The sequence below is a fragment of the Falco biarmicus genome, chromosome 3 (genome assembly GCF_023638135.1).
Source record: "Falco biarmicus isolate bFalBia1 chromosome 3, bFalBia1.pri, whole genome shotgun sequence".
In the NCBI taxonomy this organism is placed as follows: Eukaryota; Metazoa; Chordata; class Aves; order Falconiformes; family Falconidae; genus Falco; species Falco biarmicus.
In genome coordinates, this window is record NC_079290.1 from 116,353,840 (window position 1) to 116,377,778 (window position 23,939).

General features: G+C 50.9%; 2 protein-coding genes across 3 annotated transcripts; one reads left to right on the top strand and one right to left on the bottom strand.

Moving 5' to 3' along the window:
* The first annotated feature begins 166 nt into the window (after positions 1–166).
* On the top strand, positions 167–3,300 carry PPT1 (palmitoyl-protein thioesterase 1). Its single transcript, XM_056331546.1, has 7 exons — positions 167–291; positions 596–666; positions 1,532–1,634; positions 1,728–1,818; positions 2,245–2,433; positions 2,647–2,718; positions 3,178–3,300. The coding sequence occupies exons 1-7, from the start codon at positions 167–169 to the stop codon at positions 3,298–3,300; spliced, it is 774 nt and encodes a 257-aa protein (XP_056187521.1).
* An 824-nt stretch (positions 3,301–4,124) lies between these two features.
* On the bottom strand, positions 4,125–17,505 carry CAP1 (cyclase associated actin cytoskeleton regulatory protein 1). Of its 2 annotated transcripts, none has more exons than XM_056331619.1 (13): positions 17,409–17,505; positions 12,079–12,191; positions 11,590–11,690; positions 11,050–11,127; positions 9,035–9,178; positions 8,853–8,938; positions 8,208–8,313; positions 7,923–8,100; positions 7,089–7,276; positions 6,764–6,887; positions 6,583–6,665; positions 5,888–6,031; positions 4,125–5,535 (listed from the first exon to the last, which is right to left on the bottom strand). In XM_056331619.1, exons 2-13 carry the CDS (start codon positions 12,170–12,172, stop codon positions 5,452–5,454), a joined length of 1,410 nt encoding a protein of 469 aa, XP_056187594.1. In that variant the 5' UTR covers positions 12,173–12,191; positions 17,409–17,505; the 3' UTR covers positions 4,125–5,451. The 2 variants fall into 2 exon arrangements, with proteins under 2 accessions (XP_056187594.1, XP_056187595.1); XM_056331620.1 differs by lacking the exon at positions 17,409–17,505 and adding an exon at positions 17,248–17,365.
* Positions 17,506–23,939: the final 6,434 nt, after the last annotated feature.

A 23,939-nucleotide genomic window follows, 5' to 3' on the forward strand; every position in this document is an offset into this window, starting at 1 on the left:
ACAATGACATGGTGAAGGGAAGTCTCAAAACTTGAATTTACTTCTGTCATATTGTGAAAGTTAAGGTCCTCTTCAAAAGCAGAACTGAGCATTCTATTTGCAGAGATCAAAATAACATAAGCCATTGTACAAGCTATGCATTCTAATCTGGCTAATCCATCAGGATATGGAGAACAGCTTCTTTATGAATGTGAACGATCAAGTGAGAGAGGTGTGCAGCCAACTTGCAAAGGACCCTCACCTGAAAGGAGGCTACAACGCAATGGGCTTCTCCCAAGGAGGCCAGTTCCTGTAAGTTTACACTTCTGTTCCATTTCCAGTGCTTTTTGTTGGGTTTTAGGTTCTGATTTAAAACTCTTTTAAAATACTAAGCAGATGTAAACTGACAAACCCCTTCATAAGGGTAGTTGCGCTCCAAGGGAGGTAAGAACATGTTTGCCTATAGCCCTCCTCTACCAGGAAGGGTTAATTCTCTTAGCACATGTTACCCAAGTACCTGAGCCCACACAGTGGCAAGCTGAGAGCTGCATGTGAACCAGCACTGGTGGCCTGGGCATGTTGGGTGCCAGCTCAGCTCCTTCCTTTTTTCCCACAGGAGGGCAGTGGCCCAGAGGTGTCCTTCTCCTCCCATGCTCAATTTGATCTCCATTGGGGGACAGCACCAAGGTAGTGTCCAATTAAGCTATCACACCTCCTAAGCACCTTGAAGGGTAGGGGGCTCTTCTTGGTAGGAGGGATGGTTTTTTGGCCTTTTCCTAAAATCTGACCATTTTCTTGTGAATTAAACTGCCCCTTTGTACTTGTCTGAATCTGGTGGTCTGCTTTGGCCCAGTTGTTAGGCAACTGTGTTATCTTCTGTCTTGGTCTTGCTTAACTGGCAACAAGAAGTGACCTTTGTAAGTAAACAACTTATTGTCTGGGTAGAATTCTTCTGTACTTTGGAAGCACTTGGGATTAGTTGTTTCGGGAGAAGAAATTTCTAACTACAGAGCAAAGCTTTTGTGAAACTAAACCTTCTGGGTCACAAGGATGTTTTACAATCAGCATCTAGAAAGCTAAAGCCTCAGGGAAAGGGATGTGCTTTTTGCAGTAAAGAGACAGTATGAAATTAAAGAGACAGAAATGATTAAAGAGACTGTACAGTTAAGAGAGGCTGACTGAATTTCAGATACTCTCCCCTGAGAAGCTCTATGGCTTGAGTTTATTTCATTGTAGTGTGGTGGGAAGATTTGTAGGGACCGATCGTGAGATCTCCTGGGAACAGACCAGGCGAGCTGGATGGTATTCTGCTCGTCTGCGTGCCCCCGTTCTCCAGAGCAATTCCCTCAGCTCAAGAACATCATCCATTATCTTTGTGTGTAATAGTGCTCAGGGGCAGGAGGGCTGTCTAATGGGATTGCAGGATTAAAGGCTGCCTGATTCCCTGGGTAATTCTTGCCACTGTTCTGTAAGAGGGTGGTTCTTTACCAGCTGGAGGGATTAAGGGATTTCACAGTCTTACACAGTTATTACACATTTCTCCATACCCCAGGTGTGTACGGCTTTCCACGCTGTCCTGGTGAGAGCTCCCATATCTGTGACTGGATCCGAAAGACGCTGGATCTTGGCGCCTACACACAAGCTGTTCAAGAGCAGTGAGTATATTCATCAAGCTGCAACAACAGCGGCCAGGCACACCTGAGCAGCTCTGGGTTTCCGGCCTAATCTTTGGTTTCTCTCTTTTCCAGCTTGGTACAAGCAGAGTATTGGCATGACCCTCTGAAGGAGGACGACTATAGGAAAAACAGTATCTTTTTGGCTGATATAAATCAGGAGAGGGTAAGGACCTGGCTGATGGTTAAATGGTAGTAGGAGAGCAGAAGCCTTAGCAGTGAGTTCACTCATGTTCGTGCTCCCTGGCAGTCATCTTGCTGGAGTTCGAAGGGGAGCATTTTTTGCCCTGGATCCCAGGGGTGTAGGAAGTGTTTTTGCTGGTAGATTTACAAACGAGACTTGTCTGTGGCAGAGCAGCTCCTGTGTGTCTGCACTGTTTTGGGGTGGTTGGCGTAGATAAGCCACATGCTCAGTCCTCCCACCACCTTTCAAGTGGGTGAATCCTCTCACTCCCCTGGCAAGGCAGGGGATGCCCACCCCCTCTTTACAGCCTGGAGATGAGGCTGAACGCCATGAGCACAGCCAAGGGAGGCTGTTAACGGAAACACACGTCCCTGCCTAGGCTGGTGCAGGCCAGGGCTTCCTTTGCAGGTGCAGGCCAAGTTGGAGCAGGCTGTTTCCCTAACGTGTCTCAATAGGTTTTCCAGTGACTTGGATCTGTTCTCTATTGCTTTCATCCAGGGCATCAACGAGACGTACAAGAAAAACCTGATGGCTCTGAAAAAGTTTGTGATGGTGAAATTTCTCAATGATACCATGGTCGACCCTCCGATCTCTGAGGTGAGGCAGGCAGGACGGGTGCTGCTTTTGGGTGGTGGTTTGGTGCTTGCTCGTTTCTGGTTTGTCCTTTTATGGCAGAACTTGAGGCTGGCAAGGAGCAGGCTGAGCACAGACGTAGGCCTTATACTGCACTGTTTCCACCAGAAGCTGGTGAGAACTTGCTTATCTCCTGGGAACCCTTCAGCGACCATTTCCTTCTTTTTATTCTGGCAGTGGTTTGGGTTTTACAAAAGTGGCCAAGCCAAGGAGACCATCCCGCTGAAGGAGACCTTGCTGTACAAAGAGGTGTGTTTTGCTGGGGGCTGAGGGGTTGCCGCAGTTTCCACTCTGTAGTGCCCTTGGGATGTTGAGGAGCTCACATCTCTGCTTTACTCACTATCTCTGCCGTTCCTGGGATATCGCCTCCTCTTGCCAGTAGCTGGGAAGGCATTTCTCTCCAGGCAGTTCTGGCAGTGGCAATTACAGGGTGGTCTCGTACCTGGCTCAAGATCCCCCCCTTTCAGCATGTGTTTAATGAACTCTGCTCCTTTTTAAAGCCTTGTTGTTAAGTCATCCCTTTTCCCCTGTATGAGAGGAAGGCTCTGAAGAGCAGAAGTGAAACCCACTCTAGCCTGCAGCCACTTCTGCTGCAACAACAGTCCCTGACCATCAGTGCTTTTCTCCAGGCTGGGTTCCCCAGCCACTGCCAGCGTTTGGCTGTGGCAGGCCTCAGGAAGCTACCTATGGTCATGCTTCTCTCTGCAGGATCGCCTGGGGCTGCAGGAGATGGACAAAGCGGGAAAGCTGGTGTTCCTGGGGGTGAAAGGGGATCACCTGCACTTCTCAGAAGAATGGTTTTACACCACTATCCTCCCCTTCCTCCAGTGACGCTAAGGGGAGGCCCCCTGTGAGAGCACTGGGGAGTGTCTGCCACTGTAGTTAACGCAGCTGCCACTGTACAACAGCACTTTCTGTATACGAGCCTACGGGGGTCTGGGGAAGGGGAGGAAGAGGGGGTTTAGCTCAGCAGTTCCACAGTGTGCAGAGGCAGCACCCATTACACTGCAGTAAGAGACCAGGATTTGTCTGAACGTAATTATGCTCCAATATGGGTGGACTGAGCCTCACACTAACTCCGAAGCACTCCATCCTGCACAGGCCTCGGTAAGTCTACTTCAGTTCTCAGAGCTGGGGCTGTGCTGGTCACTTGGTGATGGCAAAATGATTAGCTGTGTGAGGGGGTTTGTTTTCCTTGTCACCTGTTCCTTGCAGGACACAATGGCAGTATTAACTGAAATCACTAGTGCAAGAATGCTGCTGCATCTCTTAAAGGGATCAGCAAGTAGGTTTATATGGCTGTATGTAGAGGAAAGATAGTACAGCCTATCCTTCCAGATGGAGAAATGGGCCAAATTGAGGGGGTTCTGGGGAAAAAGTAGGGGTTTGAATTAAGTAGGTATTGACAGCTTGAAGTTTTCAACTAATGGCTTGGTTTATGCACTTTTATACAGAAACTGCAATAAATAAAGACCACCTAACAAAAAAAAGTGAGCTTTGACAACTACCGACCCTTTGGATTTGAGGGGAGTTCAGGAAAGTCTGCTTCCCCACAGGGAAGTGGTGAGGCAGCATGGAGGCAGGGTAAGGCAGCACGAAGCATCTTGTCCTACCCGAGGTCTTGTGTGCCCCTGAAGAATGGACAAAAGCCTCTGTAATGAGCAAGTTGGCATTAACTTTATTCTATCTTCTGTATAATCTTAAGTACATAAGAAAGGTTTTTTCACAAGCCTCAGGAGAAAACGAGTACAAGTCACAGGACAGTCTCAAAATAAAAAAATTGCATATTTTTTTTTGTAAGTTTTGTCCTAGAGAAAAAGAACATTGACACTTTACAGAGGAAATGCATTTAAGATATGCTTATGCCACCCGAGGCATTGGAAAAATGAAGGTCAAAGCACGTGCAGCTCCCTTTATGGGTCAGTACAGTACTGTGTCTTGGATCCATCCCTCTGCTCCAGGGCCCTGGAACAGAGGCTACCAGCTTCCACCAAATTAAAGAGCCAAGCAACAGGGGAAAGGGCAGGCTGGGAGGATTCACCTTATGGGGACTGATTGCAGATGAGGAAGAGAGTGATGAACCGACTCGATCCAACTTGGGTATTTACAATACTGCACTACTGACCCTGGAATGAAGGAGACCCTTCCTCTGCAGAAGGGGACAGGTTCAGAAGAACTGTCCTGGAAGACTGAACCTGAGTTCAGCTGCTCTGAGAAGGAAGCTCTGGGGCAAAGAGTCCCTTGCCAGATGGAGGGCTCTTGGAATAAGAGATGCTCAGCTCCAAGCTACCAGCCAGACTGCAGGGGAGGGGGGTAACCACAGTTACTCCACTGCAGTCTTCCTGTGGCACTGGTTAATATAAAGCCTCCTGTCATGGCACAATCAGAAATACACTGAGCTAGTAGGAATGATACAAGAGAAATCAGGGTGGAATGCTACAGCCCAGGTCCTCAGCCTTTGGTCCGACAAAGCCATTCCCATGTCCTGTAATGCCACCAACTAGTATGTAGAGCTGGAATTAGCAGCTTCCAGGACCTTCTCAAGACATCTGCCATAGCAACTGGGTACTCTGGACCCTGACAGATGCCATTATTTGTTAAAAAGGGGACAACATTCCTCTCTCACATGAACAGTTTGCTTAAAGTCAATACGAAAAAAACCGAACAACACTCTGAAAGCCAACTGCCAGTACTGGCTGTGAAGTTCACCGAAAAGCTGACTTGATCAATTGGTGCAGTTAGATCAGACAAGGGGAAAGAGAAAAAAATACACCTTCCTGCTAATAGATGTGGACGATAACTGACGCACCACCTACACCAAACCCCAGGCAGAGGTATTTCAGTGATGGCAGGTAGCTGTGTCTCTCGGGTAGAAGAGAAGCAGTTTGAGAGCAGAAAGGTACAAGAAATCTAAGAGAATCTGAAAGCAGATTTGTCCCACAGCAGGGCCAGGGGAGGGTATGAGCCTTGGAGCTTTTCTGCTTAGCCAGCAATTTCCGTCACAGTGGTAACCAACTTCTGACCATTCCACACTGTCTTGAACTGTTCTGGGACAGGAAATTCAGTCTGGAGGGTAAAAATAGAAATCTGTTGTCAAAAAACTGTTTATGACTAAGACTAGTAACTTCTTCCACTGTACCATGAACAACCCTCTCCTGTACCACGAACACTGCCTGTTCTGCCCTCAGGAGATCCTGAGGAAGAATCAGCTCTCTCAAGCCAGCAAGTATCTCACCATAAAGACAACTTGATTCGCTGGTTTTAATATCTGATCATCATGCACAGCCTCCAAAGTCTAGAGTCTAAAATTGTCCCTCCAGACCTCACTGTAACCCACATTCCCTGCAGGGCTCGGTAAGAATCCTGCCGTGCATTACCCCAACCAGACCTCCACAATGTTTTCAAAAGTAGCACTTACAAAGTCACCACCCTCTGTGGGAATAAGGACATTCATCTCTGATGACTTGGCACTGACGATTTCGCAGTCTAGGGAGTTCTTGCTCAGATACACGTGGCAACCGTCTGTCTTGTTGATGGAAATCGTTGGCACTTTACCCATTACCTAGCGGGGTGGTCGAAGCAGCAGTTAGAGGAACATTAGTTTGAACTCAGCAACCACAACATTTTTCTTTTGTGCCTGCCTTCAAGGCCAGAGGTTTGGACTCCAACCTCCCTGCTGCAGGCACGCTGGATGCAAGTACTCCCACCTTTACTAAAAATGGGAAGTTATTTGATTTGATCTTTTTACAACAAAACTACAGTGAACACTGGCCAAGCTGACCATCCCAAATCAGATAGCAAAATGGGAATCGGAGGAGATTGTACTGCTGCCCTCCTACTTTGGCAGTCATATCGTCTGCCTGCCCCACAGAGGCTAATCTTCTACCTAGAGCCCTGAAACAGCTCAGTGAAGGAAATTTCAGCCCTTTCCTAAGGGCTGGGCAGGGTGAGCTGCAGAGCAGCAGGACTGGTGGTGCTTCATGAACGTTCTCCACAGATGCACATTCCTGTTCTAGAAATAATATAACTACTCAAGCCAGCAGATGCTACAGCCACCCTGTTGTACAGCACAGCAGTCACACTCCAGGCAGAGAACAGGATGCAGACACTCACCTGAACTTTAACATCCCTGCTGTTTATGATCTCTACGATGCCCACCACGTCATCAAACACCAGACCTAGCTTCTTACAGTTATCTGCAAAGAAACGACAGAGTAGGTCACAGAAACGTTTTGGAGATCCAGCCTTTTAAAGACCAGCACACAGAAGCAGTTTTCAGGGTTCCTCTGCTTACCAAGGGTGATGGAGTTGATCTTGCCTTTGATTTGGAGCGTACTATTTGTGCACTTGAAAACATATGCTACCTGCTTCAACTCTGTATCGCTGATTACCAGGTTAGTGGCATTCTCCTGGTTTTCCTGAAAAGACAGGCAAAACACTTTATTTTCTGAATGCAGACCAATCCATCCATGTGAACAGCAGGGCAGTGAAGCCCCTTTAAAAGCAAACTGCATGTACTTTCAGGCTTGTGCCTCTTACAAGGAAGGTCTTCAGACCTTCCTTCCCTGCTGCAAAGCTCCCATCCCTCCAGCCCACTCATGCCAACACCAGGCACTCACCACTCTCCACTTTTTGCCCTCTAATTCTAGCAGCGCAGGTGCCTTTGGAGAGGTTTTTTGGGAGGGGTTAGCATTACACGCTGGTTTGGGAGCAGTGAAAGGTTTGGGTCCACTTCTCACAGGACCCCCTTGGTTCTTCAGGGCTGGATTCTTGTGGGTCTTCATGTCATCTGAAACATGCCTTAAGCCTGCAAGAGAAGTCAAACCCGAAATCCAGCTCTCGAAGAACACAGACATCAGTGCTAACAACAATCATCATGAAAACATTTTTCAAAATGCAAATAAACTGCAACTGGGCCTAAGTTGAGTCCAAGCACAAGTGACAGCAAGTGAAAGAGGAGAGAGCAAGAAACACTGATGCAATCTTGACGAGAACACAAGATGTACTGTAGAACCAGAAGGCGCCAGCTCTTCCACTCTGCAGCTGGAAAAAGCCCTGAGCCAAGCACCTCACCTTTTCTCACCTCTGTCCTGACACGCTGGCCAGGTAACACAAAAAAGGGGTCAGTTTTGTGCAAATCTGAGTAGGTGCAAAATTGCACCCTTTGTAACTGAAGTTGTGCAGGCAACCAAAGGTCTCAATTTTTCCATTCCAGCTGGAGATTAATCTCTTGCTACACTTGACAGATGAGGCTGAGAATTCTAACTCAGACGTGTTCCCTGCGTCAGGGCTGCTTCTGATGCCCAGCCTCATACTCGGATCAGATGGCCTTTTGTTACTGCAAGCCTGCTTTCTAAGCTGGTATATTGAGGGATGACAGCAAAACGAGGGCTCGCAGCACAACAGTACTCTCGCTGATGGCTGCCCTCCCTCTGCTAGCTACTTCCACCTACCAGAGGTGATGCCTTCTCCCCGATTGATCTGGGCGAAGAGTGCGGAGCGGGAGGCAGAGTCATCTGTGCTGGAGCTCGTGGGGGCTGGAACAGGTGGGGGAGGAGGGCCTGGTGGGGGAGGCGCAACCCCAGCTGGGGGAGCAGATGGTGATTTAGCCCCTTCTGTTGCTACAGGACCCTGTAAGAGGCCAGCAAAAGGAAAAGCAATTGCACAAGCTCCATATCTGCTGCAATAATCATGCAATACTCATCTAAGAAGCTCTTGCGACGTAAGCCAGCACTTACTGTTTTGCTCCAAGTCAGCCCCGTGGTGTGATACTCTTTGATATAGGCCTGCAGCTCTGTCCAGATACTCAGATAAGCTTTCACCCAGTCCACTTGCTTTTTATCTCTGAGGACACAAGGATATCATCAGGAACGAGCAGGTCCATTTGCCATTAAAACTCAAGGACTACAAACAGTTCTTAACACCTCTCCACCTCTCAGCCTATAGGGCAAGAAGCAGCTGGACCAACGCAGCAGCCTCACACCTCTAGCGCTGCATTCTGGCTTCGGTATTAATCTTGCACCCGCAGGCAGAAGGCTACAGGCCTGGCTCTGCACTGTCACCCATTTCCCTTGAAGAGTCTGATACTTCCCACAAGATCCACTCCCGAAGCACAAGCTGCTGCCCTGGGAGACAGCTCAGCCACCAAATAATGCTGAGACAATGCACTTGCTACCAGGAATTCCAGCTGCAACATGAATACGAGGAACCTTGTCCCTAAGGATCAGGAAAGAACAGCTAAGTGAGGCTTTACAAATATACCCTGCCTTTAAAAAGAATGACTGAATGAAAGACCAAGACAGCTGTGGTTAGATGCTGAAGTAGCCCCTACACACCCTATTAGCTGTGTTTGATGAGGTCTTTAAGACAGAAGGTGAACTTACACATCCTTGTACTCCTTGAGGATCCGGTTGGTATAAAACATGGCAGCATCAGTCATTTCCTTCACATAAGGACCAGGCTTTGGAGCCTAGGGAAGAACAAACACATTGGCATGGAACAGCTGACCAAGGAGCCAGACTTTTCCCACCAGTCCAAGGAAACCGCTTCCCACTGGTGTTCTTACCATGGCCACCCAGCCCAGGGCTGGGATGCTCTCACTGACTGCTGATAAGTGATTGAACAGTTTGCTACCACGGTTCTTCTCCCTGAAATTCTGCACCACCTGGATTTGCTCTGAAATTGGTTTCAGAAGGGATGAGAACGCATTCTGCAGAACAAGAGAGACAATAACAATAAAGAACATTAGTATTGCTCTGGAATGGCTGCACATCTTCATGGGCGGCTCCGCTGAGGTGATGGTCACTTGGAGGAAGATTCCAACTGGCGCAAGTTATTGCTACAGCTCCTGTCCAGGCTTAGCTCTCCCTGCGAGCCCAGCTCGGTCCCACAGCCTAGCTCCTCCAGGGTTGAAGTCATAGCTCCCAACCGGATTGGTACTATGGGAGTACGCCAAGAACTGTGACTCATGTTCAATCCAAGAGACTCTGACAAAGCTTGTTAGTAACAACGACAGAAATAGCATTTGCCTTTCCTGGATTCTTTTGTTCCAAGACAGTTTGTTAAATTTTTTCCTCTCCTTTAAACTCTCAGAGAAAGGGGTGCTATGCAGGCTTTTGCAGTTTGGGATCTCCAGCCTGCATTACAATCAGCGTCGCAGCAAGTTCTCAAGTCACCCTATCAAGCCAGACTTCAGGATTCAAGTTACGTCTCAAGTCAATCCACGCCTTTAGTATTTGGATGATAAAAATTGTTTCTGTGTGTTGCTCGCTTGGAAGGCTGACTGATAGCGCTTAGAAGTCTTCTGAGGTCAGAGCAGCCAGCCAATTACACACTGCCAGAGCTGCCTCTTGGGCAACTTTTCTTGCTTTTAAGATCAGGAGGTCTCCTGCTGGTGGCAGCAGTGAGAGACAAATTTGGGCAAAACTTGCTTTTCAAAGCCTCAGCTTTTCCTTTGCTGTCCCTTCCCCTGTTTAGATGAGAACAGAGAGGTTCCAAGCACCACTGGCCAGGCTACATTTTCAGAAGCTCCAGCCTAGCGCTATTGTCAAGTAACAGGATAGGGAAATTCTTCGCCACAGGCAATGAGTTCATACATTTTGCTTTTTAAACTGGCTACTCCAGAACTGACTAGACTCCTACAAGACAACCTGCACAAAGACCTACATTAGATTAAAAGATTATGAACCAAGAGTAACCTTAAGTAACGTATCAGTGGAATTTATAAGCAGAATCTCAGACTAGAGACTATGCAGAGCACCACCACAGCAAGCCTGGTCAAAAATAAACAATGCTGAATTTGGGGAAAAAGATGCAGATACAATTTGCAGTGAAAGTAGCACAGAAATCCAGCTACCACAATGTAACAGTAGAAGCCATGACTAAACCAGATAATAACTGCAAAGAAAAGCAAGAAGGGATCCTGTGGCTCAGGAAAAATGGTTCTCAGCAGGGAAAAACCAATGCATTCAGGATCAGATTCTCAGTCACACATCCTGCTGAGAAGCAGCAACCTAGGGTAAAGTGTTAAATTACTTGCTTCAAGACAAATCAATCCTAAAAGCCTAGCTATTATTCAGAGGCCATTCAACAGAGACAAATGTCTGTTATACTTCAGAACGAGCCTGATGCCTGAAAGTCTATAAGCATCACGTAATGAAAAGCATGCTCTAGGCAAATCCCACTGGCTCCTGTCTCAGATAAGTTGCTGTCTGCAGGTTGCATCTCGGGGAACAGTGATTGTGCAGTGCTGGTGCCAGGTGAAACTCAAGACAGATGCTGTGAGATGATGCTCACAAGGTGCTCTGACAGCTACAGAAAACTTGTTGCTCTAATGACTGGAAAATCCTAGTTCTGCAGCTCTAAGAATTGACTTCTGGAATTCTGCCCAGCATTGGATGAGCAGCCGGAACAGTTCACACTTTCAGCAAGTGTCACCTCACAAATTCAAGTGTCTCCAGTCCTTCTCTAGTTCCTCTTTTGGAGCAACTGCATTAGCCCAGATCCCCCTGCACTTGCAGTCATCCCTGACCCGGAGGTAAGAGCGTACCCATTTTCTGGCAAGCAATTTCCCAGACTTACCTCTGTTGGCTGCTGGTGTTGAGATGCCATCACCAGAAGAGCCCTCTCGCTCATCAAGCCTGCATGAACCATCTCAGCCTAATAATAGAGAAAAACATCAGAGAGCTTCCCTTGTACCCAGTGTGACACTAGCGGTCATTCAAGCTCCCGCTGCCCACAGTTCCTAGTCTGTAAGAGAGCAGCTATGCTGATCTCAGAGCACATATTCTTGGAGACACCCATCCTCAGAGAAAACTCACAAAAATGCAACAGCTCTTGGGCTAGGTAGTTTACAGGCTTCCTAAAGTCTATAAAGAGAACTAGGCACCCAGCTACCAAAGATTTCAAGGAGGTTTGATTCATCATGTGTGTGAGTAGGTGGAAATCTGCTGGAGGTTATCTGGGCGGGCATCTGCATCTGTTTTGAATCCTTGGGGATTATAAACATCCTAGAATACAGCGCCAAAGGAATGCAAACACCAAAAGCAAGCTTGGCCCTTAACAGCCCTGAAGGACAAGCAGCATTATTTAGAGCTGAGGGAGAAGAACGTGATTCCTTACATGCTTCTGCACATCCCCGCCAACTTCTTTGCTGATCTTGATGTATTCAGCTACTGGGCCAGCCAGAAGGGCATCGAAAGCCTGCACGTACTGAGCCACACCTGCAGAGAGGGAACCACAGTACAGGCATCACCGAGAGGCACCGGCTGGGCTCCTGGGCTGGGAGCACTCACACGTGCACAGCGCACTGGTGGGCTGCACCTCCCAGCCAGGTCACGGCAGGAGGCTCAGCCTGAAGCATGCAGCTGAACACCGACAAGGGAAGCGCTGCAGGCACAGGAAGTCCTTATCTTAGCAGGATGGTAACCGCAGGCCTCTGCGTTTGCTCAGTACCTGCTGTGAAACTCACTTCCCCTCTGTGCACATCTAACAGCTTTTTGCATGCCCTGCACGAGCACCACCCGCTCTGCAACAGCTACTGCTGCTGCCACACTGGCTGGGTGACACTTCAGCACAGGGACTCTCACGGGGTGATACTTTGTGCCTTACCTTTGGAAGAGCCATCTCCACACATGCCAGGTCCTTGGCACACTGTCTCCAGGCGCTCCACAGCCTTCTCCAACCGTTCAACCAGTCTTTCCATATCTACCACCGTCCACAACCTGCACAGACAGAAGACAATTATTCGCATCCTCTGATAGTACGAATGGGATGCCAAACGTTGAAGAGGGTTTATCAGCTGCCTACTATAAGCTCTACCAGTTCCAGAAGAATATTTTCTACCTAGCTTTGCACACTCATGATGGACAGCAGGGTATCCTCACATTAGCATGACAGTGATTACACAACAGCCACTTTCTATTGCCACAGTTGCTCCTTAATGGCCACGTCATTACTGTTCCATCGTATGGACAAGGATATAAAACTTCTATCTTCTAACCTTGTATTGACACCTCATCGAAACAAAACTCTGTACAGAATCTCACTGCAGCCAGTTCCTGGCCCAAGTCCTAGCTGTGACCATGTAGCAAATCAAGCACAACTGATTTGCTGGGAGATCACACACTTCAGATTAGAACTAGTAGTTTTGTTTCTGCAGATGCAACTGTAGGGACCTCCCGGAGTCCTGAATTCCTCCAAGGAACATCTGTAATTCCAGCATCGCTCTGGTACAAAGCACCAGCATGCAGAATGAGGCACCCTGGCACACACTAAGATGAGCAGCTGCACAAGCTAAGAAGGCATAGCTGCTTCTACAACAATACGCCCCGTTCATCCTCTCCCTGACAGGCTTTGGTATCTGAACTGCAGAACCTATGCTGCAGGCACTGCACAACAAAGTGATTTAGGTATCTAAGTCATTTGCAGTGTCTCATCTGGAAATGTCTTAAGAGTCATATAAACTTTCCATTAATTACTGCTTTGCAGAGGCTCTGCACCAAGGAGCAAGACAAGCCACGCTCCAAGCACAGTAATGCACAGGGAATGCAGGGAGGAAGTAGCAAGTCACCAATTGCATTTTTATCTTATCACCACTCATCAGAAGGTTTTACATGAATCACGATTATGGGCTGGACACAGCTTCCTTCTTATTGCAACAGCCTGCAAAAGCTGAAAACTCTGCCTGGAGGAGAACATCCTTCCCAGCACAGCCAAAAAGGCAGGCAGCTGCATCAAAGGAACTGATCCTAGCTCTCCCTCAGAAACAAAACCTGAAGATCCAACAAGGATTTTGCTTTTGCTCACAAGCCTTCTCAGCCCTGCTCCAAAGTGCATGTTTTCACCCAATTTCCAGAGGATGTGGGGCAGATCCAGTGTTAGTCACAAGCGGCACTGATGTCACAAGACAAACAAGGCCATTTTCCGCCCCTCTTTCGGCTGCTTGCATCAGGAGAAGCAGCACTGATGTGGGGGGCAGGGGAGAGGCCACCCCCCTTTCCAAAAGGAAGAGAGCGGTTTCCTCCTCTGTGCAAGAGCGAGCCAGAGGACGTACTGTGTATAAAACCGGACAGCAGTAACTGGATGGCTTCCAGATACAAAAAAAGTTCAGAGAGGCTGAAACTTGTGGGCAGTCACCCATATAATCAACAGCAATGAGTACCTCTTCTTTTTTTTTTATTTATTCTGTACAATGTAGAAATCCTGACCACAGGATCGTCAGCGCTCTGCTGCAGCTGAGGACGACGCATCCAGAATGGGGCTCACGTCTTCCAGTGGGAGCCCAGCCAAGAGCCGGGCTCTGCCTCCCCCACTCTCAGCACACTAAAAAAGGGTGGGTTTTTTCCCCCAGAAGAGCCACCTGTTAAGGAAACTCTCCCTTGCTTTAAGAGTACAGCAAGATAGACGGGTATAACACAGGGGTTTTAGAAAGGACATCAGGTTTACCGGGTGCTAAGCAGACAAAGCTGCTGTTCTGCACCACTGATCCCCACCACATTCTACACGAGGCTCTAATCTGATCAGCCCCATTACCGAGCCGCAAACTGCATTTCCAATCAGGATTACAAACCAGAAAGTCCAGATGGAAAGCTGCTTCCTACCGCCAGCACTAAGACATGCTGTTGCGAGTTGCATATCACATCATCACTTCTAGATATGCTGTCGGGATTGATGTCCTTTAACAAGACAGTGTTCCCTGAGATTCGGATTCCTTCCAGTCTCCTTGCCGTTTGACACATCCTTCCTGGTTTTCCTAACAGAAGCCAGAAACTCACAGTGCTTGATACCAACTTTGTAAACCTAGTGCTATCCAGCAGATGGTGAACTCATTTTAATTTCTGTTTAATGGGCAGCATTAGGTCAACTTGCAAGATAAGTCACTTGGTAAATTGGCAGCACAATCAGAACTAAGCGCAGGCAGCACAAAGTCCTACAGCAGGCAGCTAAATCTTAGTCACTCCTTGCTAAAGCTATCGTGACTCACCCTTACCATGCACTTTGCCCTGTGGATGCAGCTCTTTCTGCTATTGACATACCCACATGGAATGAAATAAAAAGATTTAATTGTAACTAACATCAACAGCCAGAGCCTGCAATCTAAAGATTCACATTTAGCAAGGAAATTAAAAAAAAGATCACAAAATAGACCTGCCCAGGCTACACCTGGACAGTGTTTTGTCTATTGATCACTTCAAATGCAAAATAGTTTCAGTAAGCGACAAACTGACCTCACGGATCTCAGTACAGCACATTAATCAATTTGCTTGATTAATTAAAACACAATTTGCCTTCTTTAAAGAGGAAGTTTAGACACATAGATCGCTTCAGAGTCATTTTTGTTCCGCATATCGTCCTATGCTCAGGAAGAATGAGAAAGGCTTTCAAGCTACGCTGTGGAGCCAGGTTAGAGTTCTGCGGCTGACAGAAGTGGAGTTGAGATGATGCTCTCCCTTTTGGGAATATCATGCAGGACTTATATCTAGGTCTTCTTTAAATTCAATTGAACTTTGATTACCAATGGAGCGGAAGCTATGGACTCGCAGCAAATGCACATTTCACCCTGGGCCAGAAAGTCCATTCATTTTCATAGCACATTTGGTTAATCTATGAACTAACCTTTATTTCCATCAAAGCTTGGGAACATGGTTTTGAACACACTGTACAGCAAACATGCTTTCATCCTACAGCTAGACAGTTTTGATGTACCAATCAGAGCAATAAAAGGAAGGAATTGTGTCTGTAAAAACACTAGGTAGCCCAAAGCTGAACCTGGACACCACCACAATAAAAGGAGTTTCCTGTTTGGAGAATATCAAGGAGTTGGCATGTCCCAGCCAAAGGCCAGTCCTCAGAGGAGCGAGCTAGTTCTCATAAAAAAAACCGGCATAAATGAAATTCTTCTGGTTGCCTGAGACAGCACACTAACCTGAGTCCTCACTTAGACATTCTGGAAGACACGAATGTTAATTTTATAGCCAAAGCAAGTCCAACCTACGCCTCTGTTCAGATTCAGCGTTTGTGAAGCCCGACAAACTGCTGTCAGCAACACCAAATTTGCATCAGCTACTTCCTGTTTCTACAGGCAAAAAGAATAAAGATGGGACAACTAAATTAAGAACATACCACAGTTTATTTCTGAACTGACACTGGAATATCTCCGGGGATCAGCTACCAGATGATTCCCAACAATTATATCTTCCAAAAACCCAAAGAATTTTTTTTTTAAACAGTTCAGCTCATCACATAAGGAATTATTTGATGTAAGACAGGACCCAAATGCCTGAATTTTGTCAGTTGTCAGGACCAGCCACGAACACAAGACAGCTATTGCTAGTCCCAGCAGTTGCCAAGACAGAGATCTCTGCTGTTTATAGCACAACAATACTTGTTGACATTGCTCCAGAACCCACGGTGACTACTTCTGGTATTTCAGAGCTATTTAATTTAGAAAACCAAAAGTCCTTTAAAAAAAAAAAAAAATAAAAAAAAAATCAATCTGGACCCTATTTAAGCTCTCCAAAATAACAAATCCTACTGAAGTCATTAAAAGTATTATTTGGTATTTTTACTGAAACACTATAAGATGGTTAAAGTATCACTTTGCTCTGCACTAGTGAGTGCAAGGACTCCTTTTTCATCACAATTATATGAAATAGGAGATTTGCACTTGCCAGACTCTGTGGCAATGCTCTTCTCATTTCCATTCCCTGTCAGGGCAATGAATCCACCAGGGAAGTAACTGAGAATCTCAGATCTAAGCTAAATTGGATGCAGTACCAAGCTCCATATCGGGAATTCAGAGCATTGAACCTCGTCAGCATCCCTCCTGAGCTGTGCCTGCTCAAGCAGAGGCTGCTTGGCTGAACTTTGTTCCATGAATAATAGGGGGTATTTTTGGCTTTCAGAAAGCTCAGCAATATTCCAGGGACACAAGGATCGCCCCAGAAGAGAAAGGGAACACAGCAGTTTCTCCACACCACAGATCCCTAGGTTTGCAGTGATGGGCATCCATAGCCCAGATCTTGGGGAATTCCAGAACCTGATGTGCAAAATCCTAACGCATGAAATGCCTGCAGTATTATTATTATTTTTCATTTCACTATTGGAAAATCCAAAGCAGTCACACACATGCCACCTGAACCCCCACCGAAATCAGGAGTCAGCAACAGGCTGAAGACAAGCCCTACCCCTGGCGCAGCAGGACAGGGAGCGTTCCCGGGGCGGGGGAGCACAAGCTACAGGAATAACATTGCTTCAGGCTGCGGCAAACCCCTGGGAAGGTGGATACAGGACGTGGGCACACTCACGGCTCCCTGCCCCGGTGAGTCACCGGTAACCCGCCGGCCCCTCTGCCACCGGGAATCCTAAACACCTCTCGCTGGGGTTGGGGGGGGGGGGGAGCAGGTACAGGCCGCCCGGGGTGCCCCGCCGCCGCGGAGCACGGGGGCCAGACCGGACCAATCTGTGACACCTCCCCCCGGGTAGAACCCGGGTACGGAGACACCCCCGGGCCGGCCCCCCCGCAGCAGCAATGGCCCCCGCACCACACAGAAAGCCCCGAAACGTCCCGCCCGCTGCCACGGCCCGCGGCGGGCCCCAGTAACGGCCCCGTCCGGGAGTTTTCACCGTTCCGTGATTAAATTAACCCGAAATCACCGCGTATAACGGATCTACCCCCAGCGGCCAGGTCGCAGCCCCTCCGTCTCTCTACGCCCTCCCAGCGCGGCCCCGGCAGAGGCGGCCGGAGCCCCCCCAGATCGGCCGGGCCCGACCCCTCACCGGCGCCTCCCGGCCGGCCCCGGCGCGGCCGCTGGCGGCTCCCCCCGCGGCGGTCTCCTCCCGCCGATACCGGCCCCGGGGCAGGGGCCGCCGCCCCGGCGAGGGAGGAGAAGAAGGAGGAGAAGGAGGAGGATGCGCAGCCCCCCCGCTTCGGCACTCACCTCCCTACCGCGCTCCCGCTCCGCCGCCGCCCGGCGCCGCCCAGCACCCCCCGCTTCCGGCCCCCGCCCCGCGCACCGGAAGTGCGCACGGCACGGCGCGGCGGCGGCGGGGAGGAGCTGCGGCCAGGAAGCCGCCCTGCGATTGGCGGGAGGCAGGGGGGGCGTGGCCAGAGAGGGCGAGGAGTGGGGCAGAGGGGCGGGGTCTCGCTTGGAGGTGGGGCCACGGAGGTGACGGGGCGGGGGCGAGGGGCAGGATGGGGCCGGGGACCCGCAGGGCGGGCCGGGCCCCGCGGGGAGGGGCTGGGGGAGCTCCGGGGGTTCGAGGTGCCCGAGGCCACCACAGAGGGGCTGGGGGGGGTGTGTCTGAGAGCCCCAGCAGGGGCAGCTGGGACCCCCCAGGGCAGGTCTGAGGGCGGGCTGCAGAACCCCCCAGAGGTGCTGTTGGGTCAGTGGGGTCCTTAGGAGGTCTGGGACCCCCGAGAGTGGCTGGGGGTGGTTTAGGGTGCTGAGAGGAGGTGGGGACCCCTGGGAGAGGGGTCGGGCTGGGGGTTGGGACCCTACAGATGTGGCTGGGGGCTGCACCCAGTAGGGGCTAGGTGGGATGAGCCTTCCTCTTGGGGAGGGGGGTTGTCCCAGTCTTGGAAGGACAGGGCTTGGCTGGGGCTAGGAGGAGGTGGAAGGGTCCTCTGGAATGGTACCTGGCGGTGTTGGGGGCCGCTGAGGTCAAGGCCCCTCCAAGCTGTGTCTGGTGGGTGCAGGACAGGAGAAGGGTCCCCCTGGGGAGCTGCTGGCCATTGAAACAGCTACACCCTCTCCTCGGGGTAAATCCTGGGGGGCCCTGAGCCCCTGATGCTCTCTGCTGGGGTGGTTGTCATTGCTGCCTCTGTGCGGCAAAGGTGGTTTTACTCTTGGTGTGCGCTGGCTCACCCCAAGCATCAAAAAACTCCTACAAGGCTCCTGTGATTCTGGGGGTATGGAGCACTTTGGAGCCTAGTGCTCACAGACCTTCTTTGATCCAAGGATCTCAGAGCACTAGGCAGAGGGTGGATAAATGTTGCTGTCCCAGCTTTGTTGCTGGAGAGACCAAGACCAGGGCGGTCAAGGGAAAAATAACTTGGAGTCAGGAAAAGGTCCCTGGAGTCAGCATGGGATTGCTCCCACAGAAGGCTCCGCTGTCTGCTCTTACCATTAGGGCAGGACTTGCTCTAAAAAGCTGTTTGCTGTCATGGTTGGAGAAAGGGCAGCAGCTGGGCCTGCCTGCTGCGAGGGATGCTGGAGCTTCGCTCTGTGGCTTTGGGCCCCAGCAGCCCCAGGGAGGGGGCTGAAGCAGGCCTCGGAGCTGGGGGTCTGCGCAGACAAACCCAGAGCATCTGTCCTGGCAAGGCTGGGACACGAGGCTGGGACACGGCAGGATGGGAAGGAGGAGGGAAGCCAGCGAGGCCGCCCGGCTCTGCCACAGCTTCCTGCCCTCTGTCCGCTGCCATAGATGGTCACATCTCCGTGTGGTCACATCACCCCGCAGCGCAGGGGGGCAGCGGGCCCGGCCACTGCCGGGCTCCCGAGCGGAGATCCAGGCTCCCTCTGTGGGATTGTGGGATCCCAGCCAGGGCAGGCGGGAGCAGGGCTGAGCCTGGGATCAGCCAAGGGCTGGGAGCAGGATTGCCGGGAGCGTGGCTCTGCTGACATCTAGTGAGGTTGTCTCCTCCGGCTTCGCACTCCCGCGCTCCCTGCCAGCTGGGGAGGCGTTCGGAACCCTGCGAGGGTTTGAGTTTTCTGAGCAGCCAGTGGCTAGGAGTTGTGTGGCTGGGTGAAGACCAGCTCACTGCTCTTCCTCACCACCCCCATGCAGCCCCCCCGGCTCCCAGCTGCTGCCCTGGCAGAGCAGGCAGAGCCAAGCACCTTTGCCCTCACGTTATCCTTCCCGCTTAGGGTGAAGCCTGTAAAGGAGACAAGCAGCTCCCTGCAGTCACTGATGCTGTTTGCCTTATTTTCTGGTTTTCTTGCTTTATTTTCCACCCTGGCAACACCTGATCTGCCTCTTGCAGCTGTCCCCATCAGGATCAGACACCTTAGGATCAATTGAGATGATGCAAAATAGAAACTAAGATGCAACCATGTCTTTCCCATGCAGCCAATGACTTGTATTTCATAGCATCCTGTAACAGTCACAGAAGCGAAGCACTGGCCACGTCCTGCCTCACTGGTGTGGGGGTGTTCCTAATCCTGGTGGGACAGCACAGGCAGGAGCTGTCCTGGGCTGTGTCCATGAGGAGGAAGCGAGACTGGGGAGAGGAACTAGAAGTAAGTGGAGAACAGGCAGAGGAAGGGCACTGCTCACTGGGGATATTGCAGCCCAGCCCCAGGCTGCAGTGTTTGCTTCTGGGGTGAGTCCATTCAGCTGAATGTAGTTCCTGAAGGAACAAAGATCAAGTTCCTGGTAAGGCTGGGTCACAGAAAAGCTGCCTGTTTACAGAAGGACTGTAAAGCAGGTCAGTGCTCTGTGGGGGATCCCAGTGCCTGTAAACCATGCCAGCCTCTGACTGTCACTGTCCTGTCTCCAGGGAAGAGCTTTCAGCTTCCCCATGCTGCTGCCAGGTGGTTGGTGCCTTGTCCCCCTTTCCTCTAAGAACCACGGGAGTATTTGCTGCTTTTTTTTAGCCATAAAAGGGCTAAAATGCCTTTGTATCCCCTAGACAGCACCCTTTGGCTTGTTGCAGCCACAGGAGAGCACTTGTCTCTGCTCTTTGGGGTGTGAGGAGGGCACTTGTCCGAGCTCCAGCCTAGGTCCTTGTGATGCTCAGTGCCTCCAACTCCTCCACAGCAAAGACAGTTCTGGCAGGGGCTCAGGCAGTCCCACGCTTCCAGTGCTCCCTGAGCCATTTCTCCATTTCTGGTTAAGGCTAAGCCTGAGCGCCAGCCTGCATGCAGCATTCCATTTCCCAGCAAAGCAATTTACCGCGTCATTCCTGGGAAACGGGAATTTTTTTTTCGTAGCAGGAAACCATCTCACTGCCCCCTGTTTCTGTCCCGTACTGCAGCGCCTTGGCTGCTTACATCCCTAGAAACAGTGGGTTGCAAAACATTAACTAAAACCCACTGAAACAGGTCGGTAGCCTTCAGTCTGTATTTGCAGATAAAGTGAGTGACCTCAGCCAGGTGGCACAGACAAGGTGACCCCCGGGGACAGCTGTACCCCAGACAGAATGCCTCCGTGCTGGTGACAGAGCCCAGCCAGCTGGGGGATCAGCGTGCCAGGCAGGTGGACCTGCTCACCATGACCCACTGGCCAGCACTCCTGTCCTGAGCACTGCCCTGCTCCGGCAGTCCTGCTTCTCCTCAGAGCTTCCCAGGCTGAGCTAATTTCCAGCTGGATCTGTTCCTGCTCCAGCCCCCCTGGACACCAGCACAGCAGGGTGGCTGCACTGTCAGACATCCCTTTCCATGGGAGCCTGGGCTTGGTTTGGCTTGAAGTGTCCACAAAAGCAGCCCTGGGTGATTTCTGCTGCCATGTGGGGCACACAGGTCCTTCCAGCCCAGGGGCCAAGGGGAAAACCCATCCCCACCAGCAGCTGTTTGAACATTTCAAAGATCTCTTCTGCTCTGAGATAAACCCGAGATTTTTTTGCCCTTTCCCTACAGATAAGGAGGAAGGTTATACCTCGCCCTTTGCAAAGAGAGACTTTTCACACTTCCACTTATCTGCCATAGGGTAAATAGACACAGCGTGGCTGCTATCACCTCCAGGACCACCAGCCACTCCTGCTGCCTCCCTCTGCCTCAGCCAGGAGGGGGACCTCCCTCTTGGGAAAGTCACCCTGGTGACAAACAGAGGATGTAAGTCCAATTCTGTAGGTTCATCCGCTGCCCTTTAGAGGCTACAGCTGATGTTTGCTTGGTTTGTCCCCTCCGCAGTCACCTCCCAGGATGAGAGCCCTGTGGTTGTGGTGAATGCGTCTGTGTCCCATCACCTCCCAGCCCCCTCCCCTCCACCCTTGGCACATCCAGAGCTTTGTGCTGCAAAACAGACAGAGCTGCCCGCCAGTCCCGACTCAGCCGAGTGCACTGGGAGCTGGCACCCCAGCAGGTTTCCCCATGGCTCAAGGTGAGACTTGCAGCAGAGGCCCTGGGAAGGGTATGGGGTGCACTAATGTACTCTGATAAGTGTCAGCAGAGAGAGGGGTGCCCACAGCAGCCTGCCCTCCCCCCTGAGTGAGCCCTGGGTGCTGGGACGTGGCCCTGCACCCCTGCTCTTTCTCCAAGCCCCACTGCTCACACGTATCTTCACCCACGTACAATGAAAGGCTCTTTCCCGTGTGGACAAAAGGCTCTTTCCCGTGTGGACAAAAGGGACCAGACTACCCGGTTCTCTGAGAACAGAAACCCTCTGCTCCCTTCCAGCATGGGCAGCAGTGCCCCCCAAGTTCAGGGGAAGGCTCCCTAAGCCCCTGACACCAGATGGGTAACCCCTGCCCCCCAGCTGGCCCTGGAGCTTGTTAAAGCCCATCAGCTGAGAATCAGGGCTGATTCCCAGCACCCACATATGGTTTCTGGGCAGCACAGCCCCAGCCCATATGCCATTAGAGGCATCAGCTCAGCAGGTGCTGCGCACACAGCTGACACCCTGCATTTTCCATCTTCTGACTTTGATTTCACAGGGCCGGTCCTGCCCATACATCAGCGCTGAGGTGCGGCCTGCCCGGCCGGCGTGGAAGACACAGCAGCCATGTAACTCCAGCTCTGCAGGGAGGTGCTTCCCGGATGCTTGGGTGCATTTGCTACATCATCAAGGTTAGTGTGGGTTAAGCCATAGCACAGCTGCTGCTGGAGGCCAGCTGTAGGTGCGGGCAGCATCTCCCCATGCATTTCTGGCTGAGCAGACTTCTCATGCCAGAGAGGTTTTCTTCATGCTTAGAGCGAAAGCCCTCTGTAATCAGGACTGAAACAAGACATCTTCAAGGCCGGAGCTTTGCCCAGGGGTCAGTGCCATCAACTCCCATGGTCATTTCTACACACACCCCCCCACCCACCCCCCCAATCCATTTTCTTAAAAGCCTCAAATAGAAGAGGTGTGCTCAGCTAGGAATGTCCGGGCTCTGTTTCAAGCTCAGTATGATTTTAGTCTCTTGAGCTGGCTGCAAAAAACTTGAACAGAGACTCCTTATGAACCCCATAGAGCCAAAAAAGGGGAGGCAAAGGATAAAATATCCCTGATTTCTGTTGAAACACTTTTAAAAAAAAAAATGAACAGCAATCTTTCAAATCCTTGGAGACAGCAACACTACCCACACCCCTCGGAGGCGGCCAGGCCATAGCAATGGCTAGGATGACTCCTCGCAGACGCAGCCAGGAGCAGGGCAGGGGTCAGTACGTTTGCAACAATCTCCAGCTCTGCGCTTGGCTGGAGCACTGCCCTCCTCCTCTCACAGGGGGCCCTACCTGCCCTGCCACAGGGGCTTCAGAGACTGCTGGCTTTGTGCCCCCTTGGCTTGTCCTGCCCTTGTTCCTTTGCTGCAGGTTCCAACCCTTGGGGAGCAGTGGGCAACCCAGGCCATGGCTAACGCTGCCTCTTGCCCACTGCTCAGCACAGAGCCAGCTCCCAGCCTCCTTGCATCATCCCTTTTGCTTCTTTCCCTGACCCACAACATGGTGGCAGAGTGGGGCCCAGTTAAAACATTCTCAGCTAAGGTCTAATCCCTCTGGCTACTTTTAAAACCCCATCCTCATTCCAGTCCTTTGTACCCAAATGTGGAACAAAGGATGAGCTGTCCTTCCCGCTAAGACCCCTGCTCTCAGCTCAGGCACTGACCCCACAAACTTCTTGGTGTGACAAATGTGCTTAACAAAAGGAGACAGCCCTGTCCCCCATGCAGTGGCCGTGGGGACAGCAGCAGAGCTAGCACAGTCCCCTCACACTGGGCATCTGCCCCAACTGTACGGGCAGCTGCTTCATCTCTGGTGCATCCTCCCTGTGCTTACTCCAGCCGGCTTTTCCTCTCTGCATTACACTTGCTGCCATAGGAGTGCAGTGCTCCTGCTGAGCGGGGAGGGCAGGGCTCTCCCCATTTCTGCTGCAGAGAGGGGAATGCAAGAGCAAGGTATAAATATCTACAAAGATTAGCCCTTGCAGAGCACTCTGCCCTGACAGAAAGTGTTGAGTGTCACCCACAGTCTGCATTCCCTTTCTCTCCGCTCCCCAGCTGCCTCTCCTGTTTCCAGCCCTGGGTTCACAGTCACTGCTGCCAGCACTTTGATTTCATTCTTCCCTCCACCCCCGTTCCCTCTTGAAAGGGAGAAAATAATAGAGCCTTTGTTGGGTCGCTGCGGCACAGGCACCGAGCAAGGAGCCACATGGGGGTAAGGGGCTGCCAGACACAACCGCCTGCCTGGATTATGGCATTCCTGCGCCTTCGGCTCAGGGGCAGTCAATCCTACACCCCATGGCATGTAAAGGGACCCTGTGCTTGCTGACATCCACAAAAAACCCCAAACAACAATCCAGCCAAACAAAAAAAATTCTCCGTACCCACACCG

What these genes read in the sequence shown, in the direction of transcription:
- PPT1 (XM_056331546.1), top strand. Translation starts at nt 167, where the DNA reads ATGGAGAACAGCTTCTTTATGAATGTGAACGATCAAGTGAGAGAGGTG. An exon ending in CTGATATAAATCAGGAGAGG is followed by an intron (nt 1,819 to 2,244) that starts GTAAGGACCTGG and finishes CTTCCTTTGCAG; the next exon opens with GTGCAGGCCAAGTTGGAGCA. An exon ending in AGACCTTGCTGTACAAAGAG is followed by an intron (nt 2,719 to 3,177) that starts GTGTGTTTTGCT and finishes TTCTCTCTGCAG; the next exon opens with GATCGCCTGGGGCTGCAGGA.
- CAP1 (XM_056331619.1), bottom strand. Translation starts at nt 12,172, where the DNA reads ATGGAAAGACTGGTTGAACGGTTGGAGAAGGCTGTGGAGCGCCTGGAG. An exon ending in TGGAGATGGCTCTTCCAAAG is followed by an intron (nt 11,691 to 12,078) that starts GTAAGGCACAAA and finishes CCCTCTCTGCAG; the next exon opens with GTGTGGCTCAGTACGTGCAG. An exon ending in GATCAACTCCATCACCCTTG is followed by an intron (nt 6,666 to 6,763) that starts GTAAGCAGAGGA and finishes GTTTCTTTGCAG; the next exon opens with ATAACTGTAAGAAGCTAGGT.